Genomic DNA, 25,133 nt, shown 5'->3' with positions numbered 1-25,133 from the left:
CAGATGTAAATGATAAATGACAATGGACTGTTTCCATTTGTACTTGAGATCTGCTTTCTCAATGACCTTTCAAGTTTATTTTTCATCTGTACAGGGGCTTTCTTAATTATTTTTCTCTTCATGTAAGAAATCTTTGCCTGACAAGGCAGTGGCAAAATTCCCATTAACTTTACTAGAGCCAGGAATTCACCCCTTATGCAGGAAAACACAAAATTCTTTCTTCAAAACGAAGGGACTATAGCACTCATGTGACACACTGTTCACATTGTTATAATGTCCCTTTGAAGTTTAAAAAAAAAAAAAAGAGGGGGGGATCATATACACCTGGCTTTTATCTTTGTCATAGCTTCTACATGCTTAAATTATGATAGTTCTCAATACGACAAAGGTATGTGACAGCTAAAGAGTAGGTGTCAAATGCTTCTTTCATTATGCCAATATGAAACTGTGAAAAGAAACATGACTGGCTGATACCAAGTAACACTGCTTAATAAAACTCCACCCGACTAAAGAACGAATGCATTTGTAAAAGCATTTCTAACTCATGTCACTAAAATATCCACAGAAATACAAAGAATAACTCAATATATATATTTTTAGAAGGCAATATGAAAACATTCTGCATTCTGTGCATATTTTTGGTGTTTAAGATTCAAAGTTAATATTTTTATAGATCATCTACATCACACTAATATTTTAAATAAAGTTCATTTTTCCCTATTGACAATTGTGAAAAGTGTCACAGAAAAAAATCTCCAATTGTATTAATACGTTTATCTAGTGAAAACATTGGCACTTCAACAATATACATAACCTATCAGGCTTTTTCAAGGTATTTCTAGGGAAGGAATCTTTTTCAGATACAGAAAGCTGAACAGACTGTTTCGCAAGGAAAAAGAGAAATGGAAAAACACAAACAGAATTAGAGGATCAAAGAAATGCTTGTTAAGGCAGTAAGGACCCTAGCTGTAACTTGAAAGAACAGCCTTCTATAAAATTTCATGTACTGCACTCCAGTGTTGTTTGTTGTTGAATTATCTGATTATCTTGATAATCCAGGTTAAAAAGAAAGCTGAATCCATTGCAAAACAAATCTAAACCGCAAATCGCAGTACTCTTTTCTCTTTCTTTATATGCAGCTATTATAGACCATCCACAGATAAGCGAAAGACTAGTACAACTGGCTAGCTGCTACAAAATAGTTAACGTGGTATGTAGTCTTCCTCGTCCTTCACATGCTAAAGACCAATCTTCCAATCACTCACTGGACCAAGAACTGTATCAAATTCACGTGCACTAAGTACCTCAATCAGTATCAATTCATTAGCAAACGTTTTTGGTATCATGAGTAACACACCACTTCAAAATCTTATCAATTAACAGTTCAGACCAGTAAATAGAATACTGGATAGACTAAAACTTAAATCTATGCTCCTTAATGGTGCCATCAGCCATCTGGACACCTTGTGTGTAACCTTTATTCCTTATGCCTCAGTTTCTTTCAATGTATTTGTTATACCTCTATTCTGTAAAATACTTTGAGATCTATTAATAAAGCATGCTTTGACAAATGTGTGGTTTCTTACCTGAACACTTAAAAGTTTTACCATTAGTCACAAATGAGTATTTTATAGCAGCCTGTGCGTACCATTTTAGCTTGCGTGTATTGCAAAATAGCTAGGAACCTGAAATATTAACAATTTACTCTCATACTTCCATGGTTACGAAGTCAATACCTGATATGACTTCGCTCTAAGTGACTACAGATTTCAGTAGGTGCCCAATACTTGTTTGTTTCTAATTGGGTTTAATCAGATCACATAATATTTAAATTAGAAGTGAAGTATATTTTCTTTAACTCCAAGATCTGATGATTCAGCTTCAGATTTGAAAATCACCTCCTTTTTCCCTGATTTATCTATTCTACCATGACTAATTCTGCCCAATTAAAACCAATTTAAAAAAAAGAAGGGATTGGCAAAGTGTAGCAGTGAAATTTGGTCCCAAAATCTTTTAATGAAATCTATCACATGAAAGCTTCTCAAAGTAAAGATGCATTTACAATAAATAATTCTAAGAAAACTTTCCAAAGTAGGAGTGTTCTATACAAGATTATGTAAAGAAGCACCTTTACCTCCCTTCTCTTTCCAGTCTATAACACAAGGTAGTCTGTAAGTAACAGTGTATAAGCCTACTACAGAACACTTGTAATAAGAGATAAGTGGTATAAATCTGGCTTATTAGCAACCAACCAAAATAATTCTACTTAGGCTTACCTCAAGCAGAACTTTTGTAACTGACCAGATGTATTAGTAACAGACTTGCATGCTATTCAAAATGATCTATGGAGAGTGACAAATGGCAGCAACAGCTAACACTGGTTACAAACAGGTAAATACAACAAGACCAAATTATGAAACTAGCTAGAAGTCTGAGCTTGATGCAGACCACAAGGAGGTTTTTGAAAACCTTTTTATATTTTCATCCAGCCTGTCAAGCTTTCAACAAAAAAAGTTATAGCCCATAGATAAACTGTGAATATAACAAAGTATATTGAGATACAGTTTGCATAGAATTTAGCTAATCAGTTCTATTTTTAGAACGTGATTACTTTTTTGCTAGTTTATATATAGGAAAACAGCTTTCATTTGTGAAAACTGGAAATAAAAAAATTATAGGTAACATTTTTAAGCAATGCTTAAATTGGAAAATCTACGCTAATACAAATTTCCATTAGACTGCTTTTATATTACAGGGTTAAACCTCCTATATTCATCTTATATTGAAGACAGCTACACAAATAGGGTCAGACATTTTATTGCAATTTCACTTTGCAGAATTTCAGTCTAAATCATTGCTTTTGTCATTGATTATAATTTATGTAATATAGAGTGTTTAAATACATAAGTTAGTAAAATATTAGACGAGCTATAAGTCAATGTAAAAGTTAAAAATGAACTATATGTGGAATGCTATATTGGACAGTCATGTGCTGAAATACTAACATCTATTATAATGAGGTTATTGATGTAGAGTTGACATATGACTTGATTTGCAGATGCCCTACTGACTAACCTTTTGCAACTATATCTCAGTGTAAACCTGTGGTAATTATTGCTGGGTAGGGAGAGTTGGTTTAACTGAACTATTTCTTTTGATGCATGTTGAATGTGATTGCCCCCTGGAGACAACAGGAGACCCACATGTGTGAGTTATTACATAAATATTGAGGGGGAGAAAAAAAGGTGTATCACATTAAATTTTTCCTGTTTCTTATTGTTGCAGTTTTGTTTTTTCCAACAGGATCTTTTTCTTCCAGTGCCTTGCCATATATGCCCTTTTCAACTAACAAAGGACTTATTAAAGCACATAGTAGAAATACCTTGTTTAATCTAAACATAAAATACTCATCAATAATTGCAGTGCACAGATTTCCAAATAATTACATTAGAATATACAAACCTAACTTTGTTTGCAAATCAAGATGTCCAGGTTTTATTCTTGGGTGACTGAAGTCAGTGAATTAACATAGAAAACAATGGAAAACATTATGTTTCTGACTTAACTGCAGAAACTGAGAAAGATAAGAAAGTCAGTATTCAGACTTTCTGATATGGAATGCTGTAGAAGTCCTTGTGATAGTGCAAAGGTTCTATTAAAAATTACATACAATTTCTATAATACTGTGGACTTGCTTAAAAATCCAAAAGTAATAAATTGGGATAGTTCTAAGAATAAAATTCATGTTACTTTGTATATACTCATATAATGTAATACTCTAGAGAAAAGTAGGGATATGACAACTACATACAACAGTTTTACTGATAATGTTTTACCCACTAAACTTTATATATATATATATATATATATATATATATATTATAGGTGGTTAGACCAACATAGCACAGAACACTGAGTCACTTCTGTCAACCTACCAAATATGACAGAAGAAAAAAGATTTAAGAGACTGTGAGTCTAGTAGAAACTGATCTTCAAGTCAGATTTCCACAGATTGTCTATAGGGACATTTTATAACAAGAGTAGTTTTGGCTTCTGGGGATTAGACTGCACAATGAAAACAAATGTCAAAGTAAAACCCCAAAGAAAAAAACCACTTCTGGTATTGATCCTCAGACCTACCAATCAACCTTCCTGCCCTCTGCAGACTCTCAAATACTTTTCTTCATCTGAAACCTTTTAGAAATATTTTCTTCAACATAATCTTAAACTACTGGCTGAAGTTCAACACACATTTCAGCAACACATATGGAATTTATCCACAACTTACAGAATTTCCACAGGCCAAGGAAGGAAAACTCCTAAATGTCCATCCATGTTTACAATCTCAATTTATATTTATATTAGGTTAGAAATCTGAAGATAAGTACACTAGCTGTGTCTTCAATAGTCTTACATGTGTTTGAAATGATCAGTCAGATTTTTGTAAGTATGCACTTCTAATCTGGTAATAATTTTTTAATTTATTACACTACATCATCACTGCCTTATTCATTTTTTCTATTACCCGTTGCCTGAGTCTCCACTCAAAGATTTTTTTTATAGATTGGTTATCAATGTGTCACAGAAAATAGAGTTTTGTTAACCTTACTTTTTAAAAGTGTCTATTAAAAATTCATGTTCAGCTACATGAAAATTACTGCTTTAAGGAAATGCAATTCCTGCCTTTTTCCTAGATATTCACAAGAGAAAAAAGTTCCCTGAACTGTGTGAAATTTATAATAAGCTGAAGGCTGGACATTTTTGAGGTTGTAGCTATGGGATACACTCTATCTTGGCAAAATCCAGCTATAATTAGAGAAACAGAGAAATGCCAAAGGAAGTACCCATTAACATATCACTAATGCACACAATTATGTAATCTACTGTGCTAGGTTCTCTCCATTTGCTAGTACATAACTCTTGCTTTATAAGGGTAAAACTATTTGATATGTACATGAACACTAATTTTCCTACAAATTGACCAAACTTCAGCTTAACCACTCAAAGACAAAACTTTACAGTCCCCAAGGAACCAATAGTTTGAAAACAGAAGCATATAAGAACAGATTTTAGTTTTCAAGCAATAAATTGAAGAGAATTCTGTAGATGTGTTACAGAAAACTAGCATAAAATATTGACTTGTACATTTCTTTGTATGTTAGTTCGTTAATGTAATAGACTATATACAAACTTAGCCAAAAATTGCTCACTTACACTTGGAATTAACTCACTTGCTAAAAAGTATTTGCAACAGCTTGAACAAATGTATCCAGTCAAAAAAATTACAGTTTAGTGTGAAACTTTGGAAATAAGGTTGTTTTTGAAAATATTTCTGCATGGGCTACAATATTAAATAGGATATCTACAACACAAGACCATCACAGTCTTTGATCTTAAATGTCAGGTGCATCATTAAGCTTCTGCTTTAATTTTAGAAAAGTTCTGGTAAAATAAGTTTTTAACTCTCTACAGCCATAATAAAAATAAGTTTCTTTTCTGTATTTTCCACAAACAAGTCCGTGGGAGCTTTAAAGGGAGAACTTCATTCTAGCTGTAGCTTACCTAATCTTCTGAATTTGTCAACTGAACTGGCTCCAAAACCTTATGGTTCTTTATTAACTTACACAAAGACTGAAAGATTTGTTGCAGCTGACTCTTACACAGACTTGCAAAAGACCCAGCTTTTGTTTCAAAATATTCTATCTGATAGCAGAAATCTTAGCAAGAGTTAAGATCTTCACAAGCATTGCAGGCCATACCTTATCCTTTCTCTTGCTTCTGTACATATTTCCAAAACTCTATCTCCATCCTATCTCATCTGTGTGTTCTGATTGCTCATAGTATCGAGAAAAGAAAAGCAAGAGTGGTAATCTATTTCCCCTTATCCTCTGCCCACAACTGAATGAGAAGTAGGGACCAACTCTACTTATCAGAGCCAGACCACAATGTGCGTTTCATGCATGCACATTGTGGAAATTGGAGAAGAATGGTGTAAATGGCAAAATCCCTATCTTATCCCACAAAATGACCAGTCTTCTGAAGACAGAAACATACAGAACCTCCTAAACACTCAAAATTATTAAAGCCTTCCAGAGAGGTAAAGTTCCACTTTTGGATGCATGCTTAAACTAGAATTCACTTTTAATACAATAACTCATGATTTTAACCTCTGAAAAGGTTGAGGTTTCTCACTGCATATGTATTTCGGCACTAATAAATATAAAGCTGTGTGTTTATCCAATGAATTCTCTCCTGCCTTATGTCAGATACGTACACTAATGCCTGTCTATGTAACAGTCACGACTGTTTCCTCTGTCTCTGAACTGAGTACTGTTCTGTTCATTTTTATTTGTAAGACTTCATCTCATTCCCTAGCTTCCTCTTTTTATTAATATTATAGTTTCAAAGGTTTTGAGACAATGCAGTAGGAAATACACTGCATTAAGAGGAAAATCATAATAAATTAATGTCACGTATACCCCTTGTTTAGGCCATGCTTCTATTCTGTTTTAAAAGACACAGACATAACATACAGCAATGTGCTATGTCTTCAGTATATTTTCTATTTCTAGAACTATTATGGAGATGAAAATTATATGCTGAAGCACACAAAAATAAAGAAACAAATCTGAGTTTGAGGATTCACGCTGACTAGCTGTGAAATCTCTTGGAAGCTATTTTTAGTGAGTAAGATATGACAGATATTCACATGGCAAGAATCAGACAGCAGTAATATTAACTACCCAGTGTTTCTATCTCCTTTGATAGGACTTTCTCCTGACCATGTTTTATTCATTACCTAAGAATAAATTTCCAGCCAGTACAAAACTATTGAAAAACTAGAATTCTTGCCTTGCCTCATTATGTCCAGTGACAAACCAAGGCTGACATGCTGGACTCCATTTGAAAAGCAAGATATTTACACCTGGAAAATGTACATGTATGCACAATCTGTTTCACAGTACTTCAGGCTTAGAGCATTGATCAAGCTCCCTGTATATGATATTTGAAATCAATGAGTACACATTGTCTCACTCAAAAACAATTTTTTTAGTGAAATATCTCTTTTTGGCATGTGGATTTCTACCCAAAGAAAATCCAAGCTACCTAAAAGAGAACTGTGAAAAATAAACCAAGCATTTAAAACATTAGGAGAGTCAAAAACTTTTCCAGCAGATAAACCAGAAGAAAAGGCAGAAACACACAGAAGCTGTGTAGATCGGAGCAGAATAGGGTATTAAACTTTTTCACTTTGTTTTCAGGCTCATCCTTGTACCTCTCTTTTGACACATATGCGTTGGACAGTTTACATAAAGTTTCCACAGAGAAGTGTTTCTGAACTTAGTATAGATATGATTCCATAAGGTTTGATTCACTTATTAAATTGATTCTTTACATTTATGAAAAGTATAATCAGACAAAACTGGACATTTAATTTCCTTTGAAGCTATGTGATGAGACATATGGGAATATTATTACATGCACATTCTTACTGTTTACTCTAGAGAAAAGAAAGGACTTTGTTGTTGTTGTTGTTGTTATTACAGCAGGTTTGAAAATCAGAATTAAAACCAAACCCAACTTCTCAATGTTATGCAAATGTTTTCTTTCCCAATTCTATTGAGGTAACAGTGTTACTGGAACAAACATGTTCCATACAAGAATCAAAAATACACATCTCAGGAAATAAATGTCTCGCTTCTATAACTTGTCAAGATCCTGCAAAGAGACTTAGGAATTATGCATAACTTCATGACAAGATACCTGTATATTTCTTAGCTCAGCATTTCTCAGAAAGGCTTGTCTTTTTAAGACAGACAAAAAAGAGAGAAAAATGAAGGCATGTTAGATACACCATCCTCAAAAATTTTCATGATAAAGTGTTCAAGGGACAGCTCTCCTGCTGTGATGCTTTATGTAATATATGACCATCATGTCTGGCAAGATTTGCACAGGTCTGCCCTTGATTTGTGGAAGGAAAAAGCAGAAAACCTCACAACTATTCTTCATTCCCCAGAATTAATCTGAAGTCTGGCTCCCTGATGTTTCCAGTTTTACAGTGATCCAAATAACGCCCCAAAACCACACCTGAAGCATCACTCACAATTATAGCTGATAGCTGAGGGAGACCAAAGTGAATTCCCTCCCCAGGCACCCCAGGGCACTCTCCGTTACAGCAGTGGCCCTGGAGTGCTGTGAGATGGGGCCATCAGAGACTCAAACTTGACCTGTAAGCACTGATGTTAGGATATGAATCAGCTTTGAGGGGCTTTCATCTGAAAAGATAGTGAAAAGTGTCATGAATATACACAATGCTACAAGCCTCAGGAACTATTACATAGTACTGAAGCTTCAAAGAAACTACAGACTTCTGAACTTCTTCCAACCTACAGAAAGCAAGTGGACAGATGAATGGGTAGAGCTTCAGTCCCTACTTGAGCTGTGCGAAATGGATGGCACTTCAACTGATTGCTTCAGTTTGCCCTGAATGACTCCCTGAATGGTCCATGGACAATTATACTAGCTTTCTTATTACATCTTTTCCAGTACTTCTGCAAAAGGGATTGAGACTTGGCTGGAGTAAGTGTAATTTGACTAGTCTAATTGCTCTTCAATTCTCAGCTGAGCTTATCACAGCTAGCCAACAGCCAGCTTATCACAGCTAGCCAACAAATACAATCATTACATCAGGCCAGAGAATTTTAGGATATACTTTACCCTAACAGCTCAATACATCATTCACAAATGTAACAAGTACACTATAGACACAAGCACTATGTGTTATAAATGCCTATAAACATAGGGTGATTCTACTAAACATAGTAGAAGGTATTCTAAACAGTAAGAAGAAAAGGTGGTCAGATCCCTATGGTTTACTAAGATGTTAATTCAGTATTTATTGAAATACCAGTTAATTTTATTTTTAATTAGCAGATGCATAGTACTCCCAGAAAGTTGTTTTTCAAACTATTTCATATATCTCACATCATGGGTCTCCCCACAGATCCTGACTTACTTAATTCTTTAGATCACTACTATTACATTTTATTAACTCTATATATTATCTATAAACCAAAATTTAGTGTCAAGAGTGATCAAGTATTCTTTTCTGTCAGATTATTTGTTTAGTCAACTCTTACATCCCAATTTGAATTCTGTATATGTTCACATCACTAGAAGAAGTTCCATTTATATTTTGCTTCCTGGGGAAAGTATTGTACTCCTGGTTTCTTAGGAAAGAAAATAAATTTACCTGTTACATACTGCATTATATGTATGGTTTGAAACACATGCCTAAATAAGTTCAAATCTAGAACACTCACAAATGTAGCTGCATACTCAGACCTGCAGAAAGCAGGTGTGTTCCATCCCTGCCCCCAGGCATTTGTGGTAAAACATTACGCAAGCAAACGTTTATCTTATGCCAAATACATTAAATAGTTTTATGTGACCAGGTACAAAAGCCTCATATCAAAATCACCCTGAAATAACAAGTCATACAGGCCAATCAAAACTGTAACTGCATCCACCAGTGCTCTTGATCAAATTTTTTGAAAGGAAAAACTTGCATTTGAAGAGATACTTGCTCTCTAAACAACTCCACAGAGGAGGAAAGGTTTTTTTAAACAACAATTTTTTTTTAATGAAAAAAAGTCCTTTGTATACCAAAATGATTGGAGCTTTAGAGTTTGTTTGGCTTTTTAACCAGTCAACCACCTGCTTATCAGATTCATATAAGAACAAGACTTGATGCTCTCACCTAATATTTGTAACTACCTTATACATATAAAACAAATAAACCATACCAGTGAAAAACTTTAAATCAAAATCTCTCCTATCAGCAGAATAAATGCACATCAGAGTCATGTTACTTCCACTACTCTATGCCAAACTTTGCTTTACTTACAAGATTCACTATGGCATTTATGTAGAACAATCAAAAGCTCCCCAAATCTTGCAATGATAGGGAAATCTCAAGCTACTAATATGTGAGGCAGGGACATGTTTCCATTAGATGTAGAAGTAGTATCATGAGCTTTTACTGGAATAATGAATTTCGTGATTCGTTTTCAAAACTTCTACAGAGAATAACAATTCCTCTACCTCACAAGAAAAAAAGCCCCAGATACTACCACCACCCCACCTTCCTTAATCTTATGAAAGAAGCAATCATACAAGCACACTTGTTATCAAGCCCATTTTGGAAAGGGTCCCTTGAAGCAGTGAAATGGTATCTGTCTCCTGTACCTGCTAGACCAAAACAACTCTGCTGGGGAAGGAAAAAGCTGCCAGATGTTCATCAAGTTGGGCTGCTTTTCTCCATCCCTCTACATTCACTATGTTTCCTTAGGGATTTACTTGAACACGATAGTGCTGCAAGAGTCAACCTTGGACCCGCAACCGCACATCTCCAGGTATTTTATGGCTCAATCTGTAAAGTCAAACAAGCCATTTTCATTCAGGTGGATTTGCCTCCTCCATGATCCACACAGCGACAGTCAAATTCACTAAAGAAGCAAACTGCAATGAGAGAATACATCCAGCCCTGCATGAACACAACAGTCAACATTAAGAAAGACGTGGGAAGAAATAAACCAAGGAAATGAGGAAACATTTTAGACACAGGAAATACAACAACTAGTTATGGCAGCAAACTGATGAGAGCAGCAGATTGCCTCTTTTGCTTATGCCAGAGAAGGCAGGATTAGCTGTACCAGCATGCCAGCAGCACAGACAACTGATACGCGCTTCCTCCTGTTCTTGCAGCTACTGGAGGAAGAGTTGGGGAATGCAAAGCACCTACTGGTGCAGCTGGGATCCTCTCTTTTTCACTTTGCCAGCAACTCAGCAAGTGTAGGATGGGCCACAACACATACACACATACATTACTGAAAGTAATATGTTGAAGTATACAATATTAAAATATTAAGTTTTTTAAGGCATAGTAACAGAAATAACAGTTCTTAGTTAACTGGTTTTCATAAACCATTCTAAGCGTGTAAATGCTTTATAGCAGCAGAACAGCACAGATGAGCTATACACCAGACAAGGTTTTTCCTTTCTAAATTCAGGCTATTCAGCCATACTGCTTCCATTTAGTAGACCCATTCTCATGACATGACTTGAAAGGTCCAGTGTAGCAGTTACATCAAAGACCCTAGGAATGACTTCTATTCCCTAGTGATCACACCACTCTGATAGATTTCCAAAATAATACTGAAAAAAATAAAGTTCTAATATATTCTCTTTACTGAACCACGTTAATTACAAGTAGCTGCTCAACACTGCAATTTAATTTTGATACATCATATTGTGAGACCACATACTTCACAAGGTTTTATTACTATATCACATGCAGTAGAATGCATGGTGATGCAATCAGTATGTAATGACCAAGGTTATAAAGTATACATAATACTATACAGATGCATAAATAATGTATCATTTCCTGAACTTGATTCTGACATACAGTTTTACCAACACAAGCCTGAAGAGAGGTGTGGTGTTAATATCTCCATTTTGCATGTAGGTACACATGCGAAACACAGTACCATATGAAGCATGTGAGGGTCAAATTCCACCTATTGGAAATTTTCCAGAAGCCCATTATATTAACCAGATCAAGGGAAAATTGATATTTTGCACTCTAAATTAAACTTCCCCATAAACACTGGCTAGGGATACATTGATGTTGTTGACAGAAATCAGTAATTCTCTTCATAGTTTTTCATGCTCAGATCTCAGAGCAGTCAAGCATCAAACTTGTTTTGTGGCCTTTAATACAAATTCCCTAGTATGTAATGTATCATTTAACCAGATCAGCTAATTATCTTTCAAATCTCGGTGCCTGAACTCAGTAACTTACAAACAGTAGAAAATCTCCTAGAACAAGGTTCAAAGTCTATCTTAAATTAAAAAAAAAAAAAGAGAGATAGGAGATCGTTTTCTTTCCAACCATAAGAAAAGAGTTGCTGATGTAGTAACTGTGCAGTAATGATCATAAGAGATCTGTCAAATAAGGCAGCTATAGCTGTCTCCATTGCTCCTCTATGCTACATCTAAGTACATAAGATAAAAATGATCTTTGGTAAGGATTCTAAATTCATCATTACCCTGTTAGACAAGCTATCCTCACCCTTTTAATACACTACATATGAATGTACAGTTAGTAAGATCAAATCTCACTCGTTAAACGATCTGAGTATGCGACCAGATGATGATATCCCTGCTGATATAGAATTTCACTCCCAGACAGTGCAATTTAATGTGAAGAGCTACCTCTAGAAACATAAAACAGGAAGGGGCTCATGAGTCTCAACTGTTGTGGCATTCAATCTCCACACTGGAAAATATGGCAGAATTTCTGTTATGCAATTGAATGCTCTTGAAAAACAAAATTGTGTTTTACAGAGCTAATCATCCAGATATGGAAAGGTCTGCCCAGTAAAAAAAAAAAAAAAAAAAAAAAAAAAAAAAATCGCAGCACATTGCTATGTAATATTCAAACATGCTGAACATTCATAACCACACTATATAACCTCATGATGGCTTGTGGATATAATGCTGTGAATAGCATAGGAATAGAATCCAGAAAGGATAATTATCCTTCTCTTTTCTGACTCTCCTCAAAACAAGCTTTAATGACTTACTTGCTTTTAAATAAGTAAAATACAGTCCTTGTGAGGAGATGGCTTCAAATTCTATAGTTTTTTCCTCACCCTAAATAGTAAATATTTCAAGGATGCAACTGAAATCAGTAGTGCATCCTCTGGTAGGAAAGGAGAAAGCCATCAGCTCTTTGTGGGAAGAGATTCATTATACATCCTGGAAGACACACAGTGAAACAGAAGTGTACTATCTTTGATGGCTTTAAAACACGATTGAAAAATAAACTCACTTGTAAATGTTGAGAGTTGTCAGTCATATTGTCCTCTCGCCTACGAACTTCTTCCAACAACTGTGCATTCTTCTTTTTCTCCATTTGCTGATTGTGCTTCAGATTGGCAACCTTCTTGTTTTGGTCCTTCATATGTCTAAGAATTGTATACACATATGCATTAGTGTTAATGACTGCAATCACTTCTTTTTCTCTATAAATTAACTTGTGACTATGACACAGGACATCGATTCTCCAACAGATACAAGTATTCCAAGTATCAGATGTAAACAATTAAACCTCATCTTGTTTTCAAGATGGCATATAAAAATAGCTTTAATACTATCAGATTATAAAATGGTAAAGCAATTATTTGAGCCTACAAGATTTTTTATTTTTCATTTGCTCACGAATACTCATACCTGTTCTATGCACCACAGAGAAAAATTGTTGTTGAAACACAGTGATATTATCCAACAATCTTTACACACTCAGTGAGTTCGGGAACAATTTTAATGGGTGCTTTAAGTAGTATTAATTTCAAAGGAAGCAGAAGGGGAAGGTGATGACTAATCTATGTTGTGAAATTCTATTTTTGAAAACCTGGACTATAAATACATTTCTGAGGATTAAAGTGTGATGGGGTAGAAGTTCAGGTCATAAATATGCCATGAAGAATGAAGGATGCCTTTACAAATAGCTTTGTATATAACAAAAACATTACATTTCTATCTTTTTTAATAATGAGACTTCTTTCTACAAAGATTATCAACAAATAGATTCATGAGTAACTTCTAATGAAAATGAAACAAACATTACCACCATTATATATTTTCTTTTCTTAAGACTGTACTCAAGTAAAAAAAAAAATTTAAATTGTTTCTATGTTCAATTATATTTTGCTGTGGATCTTATTCATTAAGTTACCAGAAGCGTTTCTGATGCTGATACTTAGCATACATCCCCTTAAGAAAGAAGGCAAGCTAATTTTGCCTGACAGGCACTGAAAAAAATATCCTTGCAGTAATGCTTTCTACCTGCTTGGATTCTTAGATATTATTTTCCCAACTTTCTTTGACTTTGAGGAATTCACTCCCTTTTATCTATTTAAAAATAAAGTCATGTGCAAATTCCTACTGAGATCTACTCACTAATCCTATTTTGGCAAATGAAGAGAATATTATTCAATGCCCAAAAGGATCACTGAAAATGTCTCTGTTGCTTCCACATTAGAACTTTCAGTGAAAAAAAAAAAAAAAAGTTATAGAATATATTTCTTGCACTGATTTTATTATGCTAAAGAAACTAGGTCATTTTGTATTTACTTCTATCACTGGTTTCTTTGTCCTACCACTGTTTTTTTCACTATTATTTATACTGAAAACTTTACAATGAAGGTCTAATCAAAAAATGTTGCCATGGTATTAAAAATTCTTAGAAGACACTTCATATACAAGTTTGTAAGTACAATACATAACAGAAAGCTAATCTATTATTCCTAAAAAAAGTAACTTCAACTTACCTAGAAAAATAAAAGTGGCTACAACTAATTAAAATAAAAATCTTTGCTTTTTAGAAGAATCTACATCAAGCTCAGAGATAATTTTTTAAAAAGACAAATATGAATTCCTCTTTTTGAAAAACAGATTTATCCTATCATTGTGTTCAAGAGTTTGAATCAGCCTGTTAAGGCACAAAAAGATAGATTAGCCTAACTGATGATCTGTTTACAGCATTTGTCTTTTGTACTCATTTTTTAATGTTAGAAATAAAATTTGTGAAGATTGTACATACCATAAAGGTAAAAGAATACCCAACAAGACATTGTTACCAGAAAATAGACCAGTTTCAGGAAGAAAAAAAAAAAAATCTAAAGCCATCCTTTCTAAACGTATTTTTTTTTTAGTACAATCATTTCTATATTACACAAAACAGTGACTAGAAGATGAAGAGCTGAGCTTCTCCAGGTTGAACCAACTCTAGTCAGGAGTTAGCATTTTGCAATGCTAAAGACTTTAAGACTTTAGCCTGTATCTTCCTTAAATAGTCTCAAGTATTTTTTATAGCACCCAGATACCCAGATATAGTTCTAATAAACTATACACCTAAGGCTTTCCCCCCTTTAGACATAACTTCAGCAAAATTACAATACTCCTAAGAAACAGCACCTTTTCCCCAGCTCAAAGAGAGCACCAGTACAGCACTACAGCTCTCTCTTGGTAGATTTCTGGCATCATGTTTAAATCCCCAAATTAAGTTCACTTGAGAATAAAAAAAATACACTACACGATGGTCAGAAGAAACCTGGCTACATGAGATCTACCTCAATAGGCCTGGGAGTATAGCATAAATCACCAATATTTTATCATGGTGTTAATTTTCTGAAAAACACAATGCTCTGCCACAGCTAACCAATAATAAGCAAGTAATATGACAGTGCTAAAACCAGCAGGGATATTTCTGTCAAAGTTACAGTGACAGATTAATAAAAAACAACCAGAAATTGTATATTCCAGTTTAAAATTGCTTCTAGGTCTTAAAGAATATAATGGGTTTAGCTACTGAGTTATTTATTTTTTGCTAAATTTCCTCAAGAATTTTAGTGATGCCCTTTGTCTTTCTAAATCAAGTATTCAACTATACATGAGATGCTCTGTGCAGCTCCAAGTGAAAACCAGTTCTCCTTCATGGGTCCATGTTGCATAGACCTAATTACCATAAAACCAAAATTAATACTAGAAAAAATGACTTTCACAACTTCATATATAAATGTGGTATTTGGCAGAAGTTTTGGTGGTGTAATATGACTTTGTGCTGTTAAAATAAAAAATGGTTTCCAATCCAATGCTCAGTAAATGATAAATTAATTTATATTTAATCTCTAAGAAGTTCAATGTTATGCCAATGCTAACTGCTTCTTTCATCACCCTTCCCATTTCACTTTCTGTCTAATGCCACATTGAAAAGTAGAACATGGTAAAGCTGCAAAGGAAAACATCTGGTGCCTGTGATATGCAAAGTCTAGAAGAGAAGGAAATAAAAGAAAGCTGTGTGGTAGCCTCTCTTTCTTCCACAACTGACTACATGCCTATGGAAATGAGAAGAAAATGCTACAGTTAAAAAGCCTAGCTGACTAGTTTTCTTTTAGGCCTGCATTAAAGGTACAGGAGGAGCTCAATACAGGAAATAAATACAAGAATGCATTCCCCACCTATTTTTTTTATTTTTTTTATTTTTTAACAGCAAATATATCAAATATAACCCTTGATCTAGTATATTTTTTGACTATGCTTGCTCTGGTATTTTTTCACATGGCTCTGTTTTTAAAAATGCTTTTGAATAAAATAGAAGATTAGGATAACTAAAAAATTATGCACAAGAAATAGAAAAATATTTGAGAACAGTACACAATCAGCACAAAATATCATATGCCATTACCATAGAAGATATAAAATACCCACATAATTTACTAGTAGTTATGCTGATATGCATAGTTGAGTCTACATTATTCTTTATCACAAGGAATTAGTTTCATGTGTTCTGCTACACTGTTTCAATTTAAAGCTGAAAGACCACAAAATTCATTAGACAGAATAAAATAAATAAAACATTACTGTTTAAGACAGGTCTTCAAAATCTGGAATGTATGCTGCAGGGGTCTGGGCAGTAGAACTGATCTTAGCATCACACGTTAATCATATTCTGGTACTAAAATATAGGCAAAAGTAGTCTTTGTTTAATAGCCTAACTACCCAAAGCAGCAAGATGAAATCCACAGCTTTCCGATTTTCCACAGTTACAGTTCATTTTGCAGTTGGGTATCTATTATCTTATAGTGAGCTAAATTCTTTAACCACTGAACTAGGAGTTACAGTCACCTCAAACAAGTTATTATAGGATACTATGCTGTGTTTGTAATTTTACTAACTTCACATAACTGGAAAGCCAGCCTTCAAACTCGTTCTAAAGCACCTAAGCCCAGAGCGCACTTAAGTGGTGCCAACACCACATTGGGCTTAAAGAAATGATGTTCTGAGCTCATGATAGGAAGCAAAAAAGCAGTCTAAGAAGCAGTGTAGATGACTAACACTTTACACAATGCTTAATCTTGGCCAAACATTAAAATGGCTGGTTAATGACACTTTTTCAGTTAACAAATTTAAATTTCTGTTTGTGTTCCTATGGTTGTAGCCAGTCAGCAATCGTCATAAAATATCTAGCAGCTTCTTCTATGGACAAAAAAAAGAATTCAGAGTGGAGCTAAGCTGTCTTCAAAATGGAGCTAGAATGTAAGCGGGGAAAGGGGAAAGGAGGGGGAAGGGGAAAGGAGGGGGAAGGGGAAAGGAGGGGGAAGGGGAAAGGAGGGGGAAGGGGAAAGGAGGGGGAAGGGGAAAGGAGGGGGAAGGGGAAAGGAGGGGGAAGGGGAAAGGAGGGGGAAGGGGAAAGGAGGGGGAAGGGGAAGGGAAAAGGAGTCCTGTTCTATACATAGTTACAAACTGAAGGACTTCATGGGCATCTTCCAACTCATTTGATCATTCAATATAGAGAAGCAGTATGCAGCAAACACCCAAGCCACATAAATACTAGATGACAATGATACTGGAAGTTAATAAGGAAGAGATGAAGAACACCACATACAAGAAAAAATTCTAAATAAAATGTGATTCTTCTAGTACATTAGACACTCATTCCTAATGAAGAGAAAAAGATTAAAGTAACATACTTCTCTAGAAACTACCTTACTGTACATTAAACTGAGTTTATTAATTTTTTTAAACCTAGATCAAGCCATTGCTCTGACCTGTAAATACACAGTAGACTGTAGCTACTCTACTCCAGTAAAAATTGGCCAGACATAATTCCCCATTCCTCCTCCTGAATCTTCCTGATCTGGGATAAATTTCAATCATCTTTCTCAACACACAGAATGCTCCATAGCCATTAATTTCCACCTCAGCTGGGCCCTAGACTTAAAATCAGGTATGTAAACCACAGCTATGCCTACAACTGTTTTCCTCAGCATCCAACAACTTTTTCAGAGAAATGGCCTTAAACCACCAAGACAGGAATCAATAGACTGTAGCAGCTCTGATTTCTGATAGTGCTGAAGAACCATCAAACTATGACTGCTAAATATTTAGGTACACTTAGAATATCATAGATCCAAACAAGACAGGTGAAGGAAAAGACAAAAAATTCTTATACAGCCCTATATCTTTGTCTCTTATGAAGCCCAGACCAAAGACCCCCTTAATCTTGCTGTGCAAACAGCAAGATGTCCTTACATCAATTACACTAGCTGTTCATTCTATTTAATTTTTTAATTGAAATATCTTTGTAAGAAATAGACATCAGTGTCATGGAGACCCAGACCCTTGATCAGCAGAAAGGCAAATATCAAAACGGTAGTAGCACTTAGTTCTTGCAAGTACGAATATCACTATTTGTAATTACTATGTTTAACCATGTTCAGTTTTGGTTTTTTCTTGTTCTTCTGAAAGAGCATACAAATTGATCTCGTAGCTCTAACTACAGTACATTTAATTCCTTCAGTCCAACTTTTTGCGACAAATACTGACATTTAGTTTCTGCATATATGTATCTTTCAGATTTCATTTTACAGTAGTATGTAACTGTAGTCTGAACTCCAATGTTTTCATCTCTGATAGCTATAGAAAATCACACTATTTCATTAAATTCCCAGCTTTAATTAGCCAGCTGGGTCCCTTGGCCAAAAAGTTGGTAATGTCAGCCAAAAATAAGTGTTACATGCTTAGTATAGCCTTTACTCTATTTCATAAAGATTTTTTTTCCTCAAAGCATCCAAAAAATGCAGACATACAAAATACTCCCAAGAGCAAAATCTGTAACATTTTCTAAAGGAATATGTCTCTGTAATAATTTTCATCACATTAAAAAGCATTATAATGGGACCAGCTGTCTGAAAGTCAATGAAAAAATTCTCCAGTATGCTAGGAACCTGTACTCCTCAAAAAAAAAAAAAATCAGAGTGCAATAAACTTGCCAAAGAATGTTTTTGGGAAAAAAAAATTAATATGAAATACAAAAATTTAGTTGAAACAAGTAATTTCTATAAAACAGGAAACTCTCAAAAATACATGTTAAAATTTAATCCAGTACAGATATTTTAAATAATCACATCTTCACCTATTGTTCTAGGCATGCACTGGGTAGAATACTACCAACATTGTTACTTGAAAAAATTATTTTTCTTTTTAACAGATCATCTCTTTCTCCTTTATAGATAGTCCACACCTTTACAAAAAAATTTCACGTATGTGACCAATAAAATGAATCTTAACATGTTACTAGGCACTCTGGATCTCAGTAGCTAGTCATGCAGAAGACCTGACCCTGTAAATCCTGTCCATGTGAATGTCCATTCTGAACTACATCACTTCAGTAAGACTCAGTAGAAATACTTCCAACAGTTCAGTTCTCACTGTCTTAAAAATGACAGTATGCATAGGTTCCAATTTGATTTGTTGAGTCAAGACTGAAACAACAGCATAATGGTAATTTTTTTTTAATTCCAATCCAACTCCATTTAAATCCATAAGATAGAATTTCCATTAAGATATGAGCAAAGTTAAGTATTGTTCCTGGCATTTTCCTGGAATACAAATGTATTTGCTACTACCAATCTATAAACCTGAAAAACAAAGATGGGTTAGACTCTAGCAAACTGTAACCATTACAAGAGACATTAAGAGGGTTACTGACAGACACATTCCTGATACAAATATGCAAGGACACTGTTTATTTACTTACAACCCATAGATGGATTTGTCTGGGGAAAATGTATTATCATGATAAGAAAATCTATATCCATGACAGGTTGAAATTTTGATATGACAAAGAAAACATAACATACCTCAAATAACCATCATTCTTTTAAAGGAAAGCCCTCATGCTTGACTGCTAAATTTATTAAATAAGTTAGACTCTAGTCACCTTAAGATTTATGATATGCTAATAAAAAACTAAGTAGTATCTTTCTGTGCTGTCATTTGCATTTACAAAAACTTTCAGGTTGGTTTTTTTTTTTAATCCCGATTCTATAACCTAAAGAATTATTAGTATCCAAAATGTCTTTTAAAATTTGGGGGGTTTCCTTATTCTTAATCATTCTTATTTTCTTTTTGTTAACTAACACAATTGTCATGATGATAAAAAAATTGAAGAATACCTTAAATGCAAAACCAAAAGCAATCACCCCAACCAATAAGAAATTAATTACTTTGACACAGCCAGCATTTCCAATAGGGCTGAGCTTCAAAATAACTTTTATTCTTTCTCCCTTGATGGCAAAAAATTATACTGGGACTGACCCTTTTTTTATGATGTAGATGATGTTCAGAAGCTACACTGCTTGTACGTTCCAGGCCAACTCTTTCATCTAGTTTTATGCCCTGATATAAAATGGCAGAGAGTAATGATCATAACCACAGGAAGAAAACAGAATAAAATTTATTAACATATTAAATAATAACATTTTATTTCATAAGCATTTTGCCTTTTTCCTTGTAAAGTGAAATCTACTGACTGCAAAACTGCAAAGCCATTTGACCATTGTACGCAATGACTTTTTCTGTGAGATCCACTGACTAGCAAACAAGTCATGTTACAGCAACACAGAATGCTACTATTTATTGCTAGTGCATTTGTTAAGAATGAGAAAAGAACCAGCATGTCCAAAGCTGCACAGAAGAAGAGTATTCCTCATTGAAGGAAGGCATGTCACAACTGCGGTACCAAAAAGCAAAAAGGGAAAAACAAAGGTACCAAGCAGCTGTCTGGCTCTCCCAGTAAGGAATCTTCAAAACACAGAAAAATGAATATATGTTGCAGGGCTAAGTGTGAACTGTTTCAGTGATGCCCTACCAAAACTGATCCGCAATCCACACCAAGTGCATATTCACCACTGATACAATATACTCAACCCACAAAACAAGCAACGTATCTAGAATGGAGCCTAAGAAAGTCCCAAAGCTATAATTAAGCAGTTTACCACTTCTAACATGTTACCCCCTCCAGAGTAATTATTTCATTTGGGCTTTGTCTCTTTGGTTATTCTGACCGTCTGATGACGAAGCTGCTATGAATATCTGTTACTTTGTTAAAAATGGTGCTAAAACTTGTAATACTTTCTCTGCACAGCCTCTTTATTCCATTTGATATCACTATACAATGCATCCAGATTCTGAGAATATAAGCAGCCAGATAATTGTCTGCGTTAAGGAGGACATGGCTCATAATGATTCATCCACAACTGAAGTATAACATTGGTATAAATCAGCTCCATTCTCTATTTCAAAGCTATCACAGCTTTTTTAAAAAAAAACCAACAACAACCATTTCTTCTGCTTCTTTTGAATTTGGGAGTCTTTCTGCTTTTAACGTGAAAATTTGACCGACATAAAAAGCTCACATATAAGACAGACCACTACATAGGCACATATGAGTAAAGTGTTTTGAATGAAGACTTTCGGGGGGGGGGGGGGGGGGGGGGATCATTCCTCATTTTTTGTTTAGACTCAAAAGAAAAAAAAAAACCCAACATTTTTTTCCATGTGTGTTATCATAAAGGCCACATTTTGGAGGAATACTTCATCCCCAAATCCCAAGGAATTCCTTTCTTTGTGTGTCTGACTAACCTATTACCATCCAATAGAAAAAAATCCTGTCTATCCTGTCTCACCTTTGCCCTTCTTGCCCTCACTATTCCAAAGCAGAAAATCTGGCAGATCTTATTCCCACTCTTTTCCTTTTCTCTGTAGAAGGACTATATTTCCTCTCTCTACTTCCCACTGAAAAGGAGCAGGGGCAAGACTTCAACAGCCTGAACTGAAATTGCCTTTATAATTGTTTAAACTCCTAAACTGTGTAACAACATAACCTACCCTCCTACAGCTGACCCTGTGACACAACTTCAGTTTTACAGTGGTGCTATCTGATCTTGTAACTGAAAAAAAATATCTTTTCTACAGTGACATATATAGGAGTAGCTCAGCTTCCTTAGCATGTCTATTATAATCTGGGATGAGAAGGAAAGTTTGAGTGGATGCCTCCTGGTGAGACAGAAAAACATTGTCACCCTGGGGCTGGACTGCCCCTGCTACCAAGAAGGCTAACAGGGAACATTAAGACCATCCCTTATGAAATAAGCTTGTGACAACTGAGTAAAATTTTGTTGACTTTTGGACAAGAGAATTTGGAGGAAGGCAATACTCTCTGATTAACTTTGGCCAAATTGACTTTATCTTTTGGTAATAAAGGCCGCTATTCTGCTACATGCCTTAGAGAATATTATCACAAGAAGTTAATATTGCCATCTCTTACTGAAGAAGAATGCTTGGTCTTCTTTTTGTCATTCACCTGAAGCTGAGACTATAGCAAACTCCGTGTCACTGTTCCTACTCCATCTACTCACCAGGAGAACTGAGAAGCACCCTGTGTTCTCTCTGTGTTGATATAAAGGACTGCAATCAAAATAACCAGTGCAAACAAGGGACAAAAAAAATAATGAAAACCAAACAATATTTTTAAAATCTCCAAAGAATTTGATTTCCACATCCCTAATTCTCCAGTTGAATGCAAAAATGCTGTAATGCCCAGAGTTACCAGTTAAGATAAATGAATTTTAGTATATTCAATGTTTTCATTATATTCCCAGCTCCTGTTACCAATGGGTAGCTATTTCAGTTTCGCTCAAAGGAGCAACTTGCAGCCGACACAGATCTATAGGTCTCAAAAAACACACGGTGATTCTATTGCTGGGTTAAAAAAAAAAAAAAAAAAGCAAGCCACAAATTCAAATAACCCTTCTTCTTCTTCTTCTTCTTCTTCTTCCGCCTCCTCCTCCTTTAAATCACATTATTTCAAATATTGGAAGCCTGGTTTAAGATTTCTTAATACTCAGATTATGACAGTACTTCAGTGTGACAAGTATTTTGCCTCCAAATGCACCACAAAAAGATATTGTTGGCTTGAGAGAACCAACAACTCTGCCTGGTAGAAATAAAGCAAGTGTCACAGAAGTCACTGAAACATTTCTCACCTCAAAGACAAAAACGTGGGAGGAAGGGTTTACCTAACACACAGTCTGGGAAGTTTTCCAAAATCTTTGTTTAAGAAGTGTTTAGTCTGACACAGTTCCCTCCAAAGCCCTAGAGAGATGCTAGAAATATCCACATGAGGATAATGTATGAATGAAAAAGACCTACTAAAATCCTGTTCCAAACTATGGTTCATATCACTTTGTTTCAACACATATCTGCACTGCAACCACTGAAACTCCAATACAGTGCATTGCACTACTGTCTTTCTCAGCACATTCTTACTGGATGATACTTTATATGAACATGTGTGAAATCTGTGCTAGAAGACTCATCTGTCACACATCTCTCTTGTACGCCCAGGATTGTTCCGCATTTTCTTCTGATGTTCTTCTTAAAAAAAAAAAGACAAGACTGCTGATGACAGGACGCTAGATGAGAAGGATATTTGATCTGATTTAATATGGCAATTGCTTGCTCAGCTATTTTATTAATTGATACCATTAGCAATAACAGTAACCAGTAACTGCAAATAGTTTGTTGCCTGATATTTGCAACCAAGGAGCTGCAGTCCTGCTGCTGCTCCATCAGGTCCTTTCCAGCTGTTGTCCAGGTAATATTTTTTCCTTCTTTAAAAAAACAAATAAATTTAAAACAAACAAACAAGCAAACAAACAACAACAACAAACCCAAACCAAACCAAAACAAAAAAACCCCACCACAACCACCAGCTCCTGACTCTGTCCAGTTATTCTCTGCATCCAATTGCTCCCCAGCATGTCCAGCTCAGCCTGACAGCAATTGGGATCAAACCTCCTCTGCTGCACTTCGTGTTTCATTGCAATTTCCTTCTGAATCAAATCTGTCGACTGCAACTCCTGGCTCAACCTAGCGGTTTTCAGGATCAATCCAGCCATTATCATTCAATACATAAATCATGCTTTTGCAGTAACCTCTTTAGACCTCCAAATAAATCAGGTACACTTTGTATGATTTCTTGTTTTGACATACTAACTTCCCCTTATTATAAATGCAGATCAGAGCATTTCAATCCAGTCACAATCACGTCGTCCAGGCATGTTGCTCCTGCATTATAGAAGCAAACAATGTGAGTGGAAGAAGTGGTGCCACCAACAGCCCAATTCCTAAATTTAGTTCCCCTGTCTCTTTTCAGTCACAGCTTTTTGAGGGTAAGCTGTGCTATCTCACAATGATTCTTCACTCACACACCCCTCCACCGTACACAGGGCATCCTGACAGCATTGCACCCAGGCAGCCACCAAGCTCCCCGGAGGAGTGCTGTACAGCTACTTTATTCACACATTCAAGAGGTAAAGAAATATGCTCTGTGGATCTTCGCCCTGGGGAAAACTAGTGGAAGCAGCAGGTCTAGAGAAGCATAAGAAATATTGCTTCGTCTAGAAATTAGTAACCATGAAACAGAAAGAGTAACAGTTCCTTATGTTCTCTCTTCCCCAACACAGAATTGTGGTGTCAGGTCCAACCCAATCCAAAGTGGACATTTTTCCTTCCGAGAGGTGGAGGTCTTTTCTCCTCATATCCAGTTTATGCTGCATATCCATTTACTTCCACAGAGTATTTACACTCCAAATCAAAACCAAAAAAAAGCACATCACTGAGAAATTACAAAATATCCTTCCTTATTTAAATAATCCACTTCTAGCTGTCTCAGAAATGATTACTTTAACTTCTGCATGCCTTTAAGCAAACTGAAAGGGCAAAGTATAGAACTGAGCAGACAGGTTCAGGAGTCAGTGGGATAAAAATGAACAACAATGCATTATCCTGCCCCAGGGATCCATTTGTATCTTGTTATTATTTATCACTATGATTTCTAGCTATTTTGTAATATATTATTATTTTACTTTTTTTTCTTAAGAAAGTAGAATTCTAAGGAAATAAGCTTTCTACTTTACTATTTCTTAAATAAAATGAAATGTAAATGTATACAAATTCAAAATCACACATGTAATCACATAAGTCTAAATAATCTCTTCTCAAATCTTCATCTCTTTCAAAATGTTCACGTTAAAATGTTGATTCGGTATATGTAGCAGACTAAAACAGAAAGACATGACAAATATCTGCCTGTTATCCAATGTGACAACTATGTTTCTCACTCAGAATAACCAGTCTCTCAGAAGAGTAATGTATAT

The 25,133-nt window shown here is 35.1% G+C and overlaps 1 protein-coding gene across 10 annotated transcripts in view; it reads right to left on the bottom strand.

Annotated features, from left to right (window-relative positions):
* ERC2 (ELKS/RAB6-interacting/CAST family member 2) overlaps positions 1-25,133 on the bottom strand; it is a 556,068-nt gene that overhangs the window by 261,391 nt on the left and 269,544 nt on the right. For all 10 annotated transcript variants that reach the window (XR_011329694.1, XR_011329696.1, XR_011329695.1 and 7 more), the window contains one exon: positions 12,899-13,034. Coding sequence is in view for 7 of the 10 variants with exons in the window: in XM_069812287.1 (XP_069668388.1) it covers positions 12,899-13,034 (136 nt within the window). In the remaining 3 variants the exon portion in view is untranslated. The remainder of the gene's footprint in view (positions 1-12,898; positions 13,035-25,133) is intronic.

The sequence above is a fragment of the Haliaeetus albicilla genome, chromosome 24 (assembly GCF_947461875.1).
Source record: "Haliaeetus albicilla chromosome 24, bHalAlb1.1, whole genome shotgun sequence".
NCBI classification, from domain to species: domain Eukaryota; kingdom Metazoa; phylum Chordata; class Aves; order Accipitriformes; family Accipitridae; genus Haliaeetus; species Haliaeetus albicilla.
The sequence above is the reverse complement of the archived record's forward strand: the minus strand, read 5'-3'. Positions and strand labels throughout refer to the sequence as shown.